Genomic DNA, 11,416 nt, shown 5'->3' on the forward strand with positions numbered 1-11,416 from the left:
AAGAAAACACTTGCCCAAAGAAGCTTGATGTAAAATATTTAGAGATGCAAAATAAATTTATAGTCAATATCTTAATGAAGGCTTCAATCTCTGACATTTAAAGGTGACATACTCTTCCTAGTCAGATAATAGAAAAATGGGAGTAAAAACAGTAAAAGCATCTGATACATGCTTCTAAAGCATGCGGAAGATATGCACAACTCCAATAAAATGATGCTACTTTAGCGAAATCTAGCTGATTTCATCATTACTGTCTCATTATATCAAAGGTATCTCAAATTTGATCACTTGGAGACCATTTTTCTTCAGTAAAAATTAAAACTTTGAAATGAAGCTAGAAAATAACAGTTACATTTATAATTTAATACTATTAGCTAAAAGGAAAACCAGAGGAGATATTTCACAAATCATTTAAGGAAAAAAGAAGTCCAGACAGAAAAATTGGAAATACATCATTATGAGAAGGCTTAAATTTTCTTAGGCATGTTATTTTAAAAAATAGAAAAATAAGGCCATGACTAAAAATATTTAATTGAACACACAGAATCTCCTTGTCCTGTAACTATATGCACAGACAGATAATGTCTCTGATCAAAATTCTGCCACACATAGGGTTTTTCTCAAAGCAAGCTTAACATCTTTGTTCCTCAAGCTGTAAATTAAGGGATTCATCATGGGAATCACATTTGTGTAAAAGACAGAGGATATTTTCCCATCATCCGCAGACACAGAAGATGGTTTGAGATACACAAATGCACTTGATCCAAAGAACAGAGAAACAGCAATGATGTGGGAACTGCAGGTGCTGAAGGCTTTGGACCTGCCCTCTGTGGAGCTGATGTGGAGGATGTTGGAGAGGATGAGACCATAAGAGACAAAGATGGTGAGACTGGGCACAGTGATATTGATGCCTGACACAATGATAACTTCCAGCTCAATGATGTAGGTACTTGTGCAGGAGAGCTGGAGGAGAGGGTAGATGTCACACAAATAATGGTTGATGGTGTTTGCATCACAGAAGGTCAGTCTCAGCATGCATCCAATGAGGGTTGTTGCCTCAAAAAATGCCATCAGGTAGGAACCAAGCATAAGGCTGGAACACACTTTAGGGGACATGGCAGTGTTATACAAGAGTGGGTTACAGATGGCCACATAGCGGTCATAGGCCATTGCTGTCAGCACATAACTTTCAGAAATACCAAAAAAACACAAAAAGTAAAGCTGGGTCATGCACCCCATGTAGGAGATAATCTTCTTCTCTGATGTGATGTTGATCAGCATTTTAGGTGTAAAAACAGAAGAATAACAGAGATCTATGAAGGACAAACTAAAGAGAAAAAAGTACATAGGTGTGTGCAGGTGTGAACTCGACCCAATTAGGATGATCAAGCTCAAATTTCCCATCACAGTGACCATATACATTACTAAAAACAGGAAAAACAGGGGGAGTTGAAGAACTGATTGGTCTGTTAATCCTGCTAAAATGAACTGAGTCATGAAAGAGTCATTCCCTGGAGCCATTCTTCTCTAAGGGGATCTGTGAAAACAAGGAGAAGGCTTACACAGAGGAAAAAATATTTCTCACATCTCCTCACATAAGTGACATATGTACTAGGAATGACTGTGGGTAGCCCAAACTGAACCCATAGAATTTACTTTCCATTACCAAGGAAATGAGTGACAAGAATTTCCTTTATAAATGCTTTATAAACTAAGTAGCAAAAAGCATCAAAATTTAGCCTTTTACCCAAAAGGATATTGGAAAAGAAGTTTGAACCAGGAGAGAATTTTCATTCTCTCATCTCACCATCATTTCATTCACTTGGACCCTCTTCTTACTTCTCTTCTTTTGGCAGCAACCTCCAAAGCCTGGTTTTGTCTCTAGCGCAGATAGGAATTTACAGGGTAGGAACCAAGAATATTGCTTCTAATTAAAAAAAGAAACATAAGAGCAACCAAAGTCTAGGAAAGGTTAAGTTACTCCATATGTCACAGAGTAAAAGCTATAAAAGTAGAAGAAAGAGTGTTCTATCCATGCAGAGGGAACATATTAAGAAACTGTATCACCTGTATCCTTTAATATTTCTGAACATTCCCCGCTCTCCCTTCAAACACTTTTCGCTGCAAGATTCAGTTGAATCTCAGGACTGCACAAATAGGAAATGAACTGTCATATCTGAGTCTCAATCGTGTCATATCTCAGTCTGCATCTTGGACAAAGAAAACATGAATGTAAATGTAATTCAGAAACTCACTCTTGTAAGCCAGAATATCCCAGCCTTTCTTCTTAGTGATTTTACCCCATGGTCCTGGAATGGCAATTTCAGGTTCTCGGGCTTTGGTTTTATTTTTTCTAAGAAAATGTCACCTGTAAACAATTTCTGATATACCTTAGAAATCTTTCAGAATTATAGATCATAATTTTGATTATGATTTTTGTCCTATCCAGCAGCAGAAAACAATAAATGGACTCTAAAATCATTTTTGGTGCATACTAAGTCACAGAGGATTTTAGTGTGCATGTAATGATACAGCGCACTCAGTTATAGACATGGAAGCAGCTTGTTCAGTCTCTTCCCTAGGGAACAGTTTCTACATGTAATAGGGAACTAAGGGGTTTGTCTTTACAATCTGTCTTTAGTTCCTTATAGCTTCAATATTTTACACAATTTTATCCTTCACTATCAGGATAGAGCATCACCCAAGGAACAGCAAAATTAACAATTTCCCATCAACAAGACTGCAGTGCAGCAAGCCCTAGAATCCCTTTCCCTGCATGAACACAGTGACTAAAAACAATTTATGTACAGATTCTCTCTGTAAGAAATCCAGAACTTAGTTAAAAGGATCCTGAACACAGTTTAATCATGATACTAGTTACATTGAAGCTGTTAAGAAAATTCAAGATATGTCTTCCATATACCTATGGAGGTCCAAACCACGTGACTGGGACAAAATCGCCATTTCCCAGGTTCTCCCTGGGAGGAGAAAGAGATGCACAATACATCCAAAACTCCAACTTTTCTAGGGGCCATCCAGAAGACTGGCTTCTGTGTAGCCTGTGCCATAAAGCAGGACAGGCACAGGATATGGCATAATCTAGCTGCCTGAGATGAGAGAGAAGAGAGACAGCAGTTTATGCTAAAACTCTCTGTAGCCACCCACCTCACTTTGGTTTAACACAGCTAGAAGTAGAAAATACTTTCCCTACAGCTTCTCCTTATAAAGGAAAAGATGCACTGTGCAGCCATTAACGCAACTTACCTAGGGGCTGCCAAAGGAATTGACTTTAATCTCCCATGTTAAGAGTCTAAGGGGATCCTGACATTCTCCTGACTCCTGGGAGCTACTAAAAACTAGGAAAGTGGATTGTACTATCACAAGATTGAGAGGTCTGCCTTTTCTAACCAGGCTTACTAATACGGTCAACTCCAATACAAGGCCAGTTCATGAGGATTAAAATAGTTTTCTATTTTTGTCTGTGTGCAGACATGAGTGCAGAAAGTCAAGGGAAAATAAAGAAAAGTTCAATTAAAAAAAGAAACATTCCAAGAAAATGAGCATACAGAGTGGACCTAAAAAAAAAAGAAAGAAAGAAATGGAGATATATTACTTAAGTGACAGAGAATTCCTTTAACTGTCATAAAACAATACATGAACAAAGTGTGACTTTTTTCTTCAAAGAGTACCAAACAGAAGTCATGAAGCCAAAAACATGATAATTGAACTGAAAAATTCAGTAGAAGGTCAAAACCACAGACTAAACAGACAAAGCAAAGGATTATAGAATTTGGGGAAAAGGACAATTGAAACAATTCAGTAAATGGAGTGAATAGATAAAACAATGAAAAATAATGTCAAAAGTCTAAGATTTATGGAATGTATTATATTACATGACACACAGGCATTACAGGGATCACCAAAAGAGAAAAATGTGAGTAATAGTCTAAAAGATTTCCCAAAGCAAAACTAACTGAAAAAAATTCCCAAATCTGTGCAAGGAACTGGACATCTCGAAACAAGAAACAAAAATATTCCAAATAAGATGATCCCAAAGAAATCCACAAGGGACATTATAATTAAGTTATCAGAAGTCAAAGAAAGATTTTTTATTGAAGTATATTTGATTTAAAATACTATGTCAATTTTAGGTGTACAACATAGTGATTCAATATTTTTATAGCTTATAGTTCACTTAAAGCTATATAAAAATATTGGCTATATTCTTCATTGTATCCTTCTTCTTTATATATTTTATATATAGGTCTGTATATCTTAATGCCCTCCTCCTATATTTTCATTTACCCCTTCCCTCTCCTCATTGATACACACCAGTTTGGTCTCTATATCTGTGAGAATGCTTCTGTTCTGTTATATTCATTTTTTTTCTTGTATTTTTTAATATTACACATATGGCTAATAACATACCATACTGATCTTTGTGTTAGTTCCCTGAATATACTATTCTCTAGGACCAGATACACGGAGAAGGCAATGGCACCCCACTCCAGTACTCTCGCCTGAAGAATCCCATGGACGGAGGAGCCTGGTAGGCTGTAATCCATGGGGTCGCTAAGAGTCAGACACGACTGAGCGACTTCACTTTCACTTTTCACTTTCATGCATTGGAGAAAGAAATGGCAACCCACTCCAGTGTTCTTGCCTGGAGAATCCCAGGGACAGGGGAGCCTGGTGGACTGCCGTCTATGGGATTGCACAGAGTCGGACACGACTGAAGTGACTTAGCAGTAGCAGTAGCAGGACCAGATACATGACTGCAAATGGCAAGATTTCATTCTTTTTCATGACAAATATAATATATATATATATAATTGAGCAATTTACATTAAATGTAAATGTATAATTGAGCCATTAAAAGTTATGATGTATGAAAAAAAAGTTATGATGTATGTATATATATCCATATATATATATATAATTAATCTGTTAATACACATTTAGGTGGCTTTCACATCTTTGCTATTGAAAATAATGCTGTTGTGAACACTGGTCACATGTATTTTTTCACATTACTGGTTTCATGTTCTTCAGATATATACTGATTGTTAGATCATAAGGCAGTTTTATTTTTAGTTTTGTGATGAACCTCTTTACCTTTTTCCAAGGGCTTCCCTGGTGGCTCAGAAGGTAAAGAATCTACCTATAATGCAGGAGACCTGGGTTCAATCCCTGCTTCAAGAATGTCCCCTGGAGAAGGGAATGGCTACCCACACCAGTATTCTTGCCTGGAGAATCCTAGAGACAGAGGAGCCTGGCTGGCTACAGTCTATAAGGTCACAAAAAGTCGGACACAACTGAAGCAACTTAGCACATAAGCATATTAGGTCCATATGCGTTTCTGAACATTATGTTCTCTTCTTGCATTGATCCTTTTAATGTCCTTCTTGTCTTTTACTATCGACTTTGTTGTAATGACTTCTTTGATATGGGTATTGAATTCCCCTATTTCTTTTTTTTTCCACTTGACTTGAATATCTTTTACTGTCCCTCATTTTAGTCTGGGTGTCTCTTTAGATCGGAAGTGAATCTCTTGTAGGCAAAGAAGGCTCTTTTTTTGTATCTTTGTTTTGTTTTATTTTAATCCATTTAGCCACACTATGCTTTCCTATTGGAGCATTTAGTCTATTGACACTCAAATATGTACCTACTTATTATCTTTTGTTATTTGTTTTCTGGATGTTTCTGAATGTCTTCTCTGCTCTTTTTCTATTTGTCTCTTCCATTTTAGTTTGATGATTTCTGTAGTGTTATGTTTGTGCTTCCTTCTCTCTAGTTTTTATATCTACTGAAGGTGGTTTATTATGATTACCACCAATTTCGTATACATCGACCTATATCTATAGCCACTCATTTTAAATTCTAGTAACTTAAGTTCAAACAAATTCTAGTATATTTACATTTTTACTAGCTTCCCCTACATTTTGTGATTTAGATGTTGTATTTTACATTTTCATGTCTATCCCATTTGTTGTAGTTATGACTGAATTTATAATTTTCACCTTTTTATGGAGGATGATATCTATCTACAATATTATATAAGTTTCAGGTGTACCACAGAGTGATTCAAATTTTAAAGGTTATATATTTTTTTATATTTATTATACAACACTGGTTATACTCCCTGTGTATACAGGATATTCTTATAGCTTATTTAATTTATACATAGTAGCTATATCTCTTAGAGATAAGAAAGGCTTCTTCAGTGATCAACGCAAAGAAATAGAGGAAAACAACAGAATGGGAAAGACTAGAGATCTCTTCAGGAAAATTAGAGATACCAAGGGAATATTTCATGCAAAGATGGGCTCAATAAAGGACAGAAATGGTATGGACCTAACAGAAGCAGAAGATATTAAGAAGAGGTGGCAAGAATACACAGAAGAACTGTAAAAAATGATCTTCACAACCAAGATAATCACGATGGTGTGATCACTCACCTAGAGCCAGACATCCTGGAATGTGAAGTCAAGTAGGCCTTAGAAAGTATTACTATGAACAAAGCTAGTGGAAATGATAGAATTCCAGTTGAGCTATTTCAAATCCTAAGAGTTGATGCTGTGAAAGTGCTGCACTCAATATGCCAGCAAATTTGGAAAACTCAGCAGTGGCCACAGGACTGGGAAAGGTCAGTTTTCATTCCAGTCCCAAAGAAAGGCAATGCCAAAGAATGCTCAAACTACCACACAATTGCACTCATCTCACACACTAGTAAAGTAATGCTCAAAATTCTCCAAGCCAGGCTTCAGCAATATGTGAACCGTGAACTTCCAGATGTTCAAGCTGGTTTTAGAAAAGGCAGAGGAACCAGAGATCAAATTGCCAACATCTGCTGGATCGTTGAAAAAGCAAGAGAGTTCCAGAAAAACATCTTATTTCTGCTTTATTGACTGTGCCAAAGCCTTTGGGTGTGTGGATCACAATAGACTGTGGAAACTTCTTAAAGAGATGAGACTACCAGACCACCTGATCTGCCTCTTGAGAAATCTGTATGCAGGTCAGGAAGCAACAGTTAGAACTGGACATGGAACAACAGACTGGTTCCAAATAGGAAAAGGAGTATGTCAAGGCTGTATATTGTCACCCTGCTTATTTAACTTATATGCAGAGTACATCATGAGAAATGCTGGGCTGGAATAGGCACAAGCTGGAATCAAGATTTTGGGGAAAATATCAATCACCTCAGATATGCAGATGAAACCCCCCTTATGGCAGAAAGTGAAGAGGAACTCAAAAGCCTCTTGATGAAAGTGAAAGAGGAGAGTGGAAAAGTTGTCTTAAAGCTTAACATTCAGAAAACAAAGATCCTGGCATCTGGTCCCATCACTTCATGGCAAATAGATAGGGAAACAGTGGAAACAGTGTGAGACTTTATTTTTCTGGGCTCCAAAATCACTGCAGATGTTGATTGCAGACATGAAATTAAAAAATGCTTGCTCCTTGGCAGGAAAGTTATGACCAACCTAGATAGCATATTCAAAAGCAGAGACATTACTTTGCCAACAAAGGTCCGTAGAGTCAAGGCTATGGTTCTTCCAGTGGTCATGTATGGATGTGAGAGTTGGACTGTGAAGAAAGCTGAGCACCGAAGAATTGATGCTTTGAACTGTGGTGTTGGAGAAGACTCTTGAGAGTCCCTTGGACTGCAAGGAGATCCAACCAGTCCATCCTAAAGGAGATCAGTCCTGGATGTTCATCCGAAGGACTGATGCTGAAGCTGAAACTCCAATACTTTGGCCACCTCATGCAAAGAGTTGACTCATTGGAAAAGACCCTGATGCTGGGAGGGATTGAGGGCAGGAGAAGAAGGGGACGACAGAGGATGAGATGGCTGGATGGCATCACGGATCAATGGACATGAGTTTGGGTAAACTCCGGGAGTTGGTGATGGACAGAGAGGCCTGGCGTGCTGCATTTCATGGGGTCGCAAAGAGTCAGACATGACTGAGTGACTGAACTGAACTATATCTTAGTCCCCTACCCTTTTCTTGCCCCTCCCTCTTCTAATTCCTCATTGATAACCATTAGTTTGTTTGCTATATCTGTGAGTCTGATTCATTTTTATATTTACTAGTTTGTTGGGGTTTTTTTAGATTCAAATATATGATATTATATAGTGTCTGTGTTTCTCAGTGACTTATTTCATTTAGTATTATATCCTCCAAGTCCATTCATTTTTTGCTACTGGCAAAACTTCATTCTTTTTAACAGCTGAGCAGTATTCTATTGTGTGTATTTACCACATCTTTATCGATTTGGTCCTTCATGGACATTTAGGTTTCTTCCATATCTTGGCATGACTTTACAATTTTCATTTTTAACCACTATATTAGCTTAAAGTGGTTGATCCACACCATTTACTATATACTTGCCTTTACCAATAGAATTTTCCCTTCCTCTAGTTTCTTATTATTCTTGTAGTCTTTTTCAATAATGAAGACTTTTTAACATTTCTTCTGTAGTTGGCTTAGTATTGGTGAACCCTTTTAGTGTTTGCTGTTGGAGATGCTCTTTTTTTACTTCAATTCTGAATGATATTCTTGGCTTGGAAGAGTATCCTAGGCTGCAGGGTTTTTTGGTTTGTTTTTTGTTTTTGTTTTTCCCTTCAGCACTTTAAATATTGTGCTACTCCCTTCTGCCCTGCAGAAGCCCTTCAGAAAAATCAACTTATAATAGATTTATGTGGGTTACCTCAAATGAGATTCTTTGTTTTCCTATTGCTGACTTTAAAATTCTATTTTGATCTTTAACTTTTGCCATTTTAATTATGATATGCCATAGTGCATTTCACTTTGGGTTTATCTTGTTTGAGACTCTCCGTAATTCCCAAACCTGGATAGCTGTTTCCTTCAAGTGTTTAACCAAAATTTCATTAAATATATCTTTTGCATTTTCTCTCTTTTCCTGCTGCTTCCACTAGAACATGAATGTTAATAAGCTTGATGTTTTCACAGAGGTCCATTAAACTACTCATATTTTTTAAATTTGTTGTTCTTTTTTGCTATTCTTATTGCGTGATTTCCATTATTCTGTCATCTATATCACTTAAGCATTCTTCTTTATCACTAAAATGCTGCTAATTCCTGCTAGTGTATTTTTCACTACAGTTATTGTATACTTGAGCTATAACAGTTTTTTCCCAGTTCCTTGTTAAAATACTCATGCTGTTCATCTATTATTTCCCCTGGTTTCATTAGCATTCTTACTACTATTGCTTTGAATTCTTTATCAGGTAAATTAGTTATCTACTTTTCATTAGGGTTTTAATCAGGATTTTACTTGTTCTCATTCTTTAGTCTGAAACAAATTCTTATAACTTCTGATTTTTCTTAACTTTTTCTGTCTCTCTTACATTAGGTAAAGCAATTACATATTCCAGTCTTGAAAGTGGTTTCTTGTACGGCAGTGTCCCTATGAAGTCGCATGGACCGTGTCTTCACCTGGGGTGTGATTGCAGCCACTGCATTGGTGGGATATAGGGCTGGAGTTCGTGGGACCAGAGCCAGAGCCAGGTGTGAGCAAGGGCTTCCCTGTTCTCAGTGGCTTTCACCACCTTATCAGGGGTAGGCGTGTGTCCTGAGGAGCTGGAATAAGACCCTTGAGAAAGTGGATTTCTCCTGTATGTGATGGCAATTTCTGAATTATTCTAGGCCATGATCAAGGTATCAGAGCTTGGGGTTGCACTTCTCAGCTGGTTTTGCTTTTTCTGTAATGTGCTAAAGGCTTCCTTGGTGGCTCAGTGGTAAAAAAAAAAAAATCTACCAGGGGCAGGAGACCCAGCTTTGACTGCTGGGTCAGGAAGGTCCTCTAAAGCTGGAAATGGCAACCCGCTCCAGTACTCTTGCCTGGGAAATCCCATGAACAGAGGAGCCTTGTGGGCTGTAGTCCATGGGGTCACAAAAGAGTCAGACATAACTTAACAACTAAACATCAACAACCTCACCTCAATTAGTGGCTGGGTAGTGGTGAGGGGTTGATGCCACAGCACAGAGCTGACCCTGCCCCTCCCAAAATTGACAAGGATGTGCACTCTGGTGATAGTGTTCTCTTCCCTGGACCCAACTTCACTCCTCATGGAGTGACTGCAGAGACAAATGAGTTGACAATGGCTCAGTTGCAGGTTCAGGGTCCAAGTCACCTCTCATCCCTCCAAGTGTACACACTTTTGTTAGCAATGGAATCCATCCTCCCCTTTAGCAGGAGGCACCCACAGGAGCATCAGAGGTTGGGGCAGGAGCTCAGTTAGAACTGGGTAGAGGGGATGCTGGGGTGGCCCTTGCCAGCTGGATGGAATCCCAGGCAGTTTTCAATCTGCTGCCTCCCTGCTGTGATTGGGAGTGAGCAGGTCTGGTCTCAGTTACTTGCAGCATTCAGGTAAATCTCCACTGGTTTTCAAGCCAGAAAGGGGGCTTATTTCCTGTTGTTAAACCCCAGGGCTGGTGTGCCTAAAATCTGGCCCCAAATCCTTGCTCCTGCAGGAGGATTCCCCAGCCTGTGATATCCCCTTCTTCTTCTCTATCTCAGGTGAGAAGTAAAGGTCCCAACCATATCGCTTGTCTCCCCTTCCTGGCAGACTCATATGGATTATTCTTCACAACCTTGGTTGTAGAACAGCTGTTCTGCTCTTGCCCACATGGATTTCAGCAAAAGTTTCTCTATATATAGTGGTAATGTGATGTGTTCCCGAGGATGGGTGAGCTTAGCATTCTACCAACCTGCCATCTAGAACTCCCTTCTCATTTTTGCAGTTTAGATTGTTATAGGCCATCTCTGTGCAGAGGATCAGGTTTAGGTAAAAACATTAAATTCTTCTCTGGTCTTTTTGAGTCTGTATCATTCCAGGTACATATATGGAGATCTTCTTATCTCTGTATATGCTTCTTACTTTTTTTTTTTCTATTATTATCATATCTTTTTTTAAATTTTATTTTATTTTTAAACTTTACAATATTGTATAAGTTTTGCCAAATATCGAAATGAATCCGCCACAGGTATACCTGTGTTCCCCATCCTGAACCCTCCACCCTCCTCCCTCCCCATACCCTCCCTCTGGGTCGTCCCAGCGCACCAGCCCCAAGCATCCAGTATCGTGCATTGAACCTGGACTGGTAACTCGTTTCTTACATGATATTATACATGTTTCAATGCCATTCTCCAAAATCTCCCCACCCTCTCCCTCTCCCACAGAGTCCATAAGACTGATCTATACATCAGTGTCTCTTTTGCTGTCTCGTACAGGGTTATTGTTACCATCTTTCTAAATTCCATATATATGCGTTAGTATACTGTATTGGCCAGAAGGGAAAGAGACACGTGTACCCCAATGTTCATCGCAGCACTGTTTATAATAGCCAGGACATGGAAGCAACCTAGATGCCCATCAGCAGATGAATGGATA

The 11,416-nt window shown here is 38.5% G+C and overlaps 1 protein-coding gene across 1 annotated transcript; it reads right to left on the bottom strand.

Annotated features, from left to right (window-relative positions):
- Positions 1-591: 591 nt before the first annotated feature.
- Positions 592-1,521, bottom strand: LOC104980742 (olfactory receptor 8B3-like). The gene has a single exon (XM_010829517.1). It carries the CDS (start codon positions 1,519-1,521, stop codon positions 592-594), a length of 930 nt encoding a protein of 309 aa, XP_010827819.1.
- Positions 1,522-11,416: the final 9,895 nt, after the last annotated feature.

The sequence above is a fragment of the Bison bison genome, unplaced genomic scaffold (genome assembly GCF_000754665.1).
Source record: "Bison bison bison isolate TAMUID 2011002044 unplaced genomic scaffold, Bison_UMD1.0 scf7180017864506, whole genome shotgun sequence".
NCBI lineage: Eukaryota > Metazoa > Chordata > Mammalia > Artiodactyla > Bovidae > Bison > Bison bison.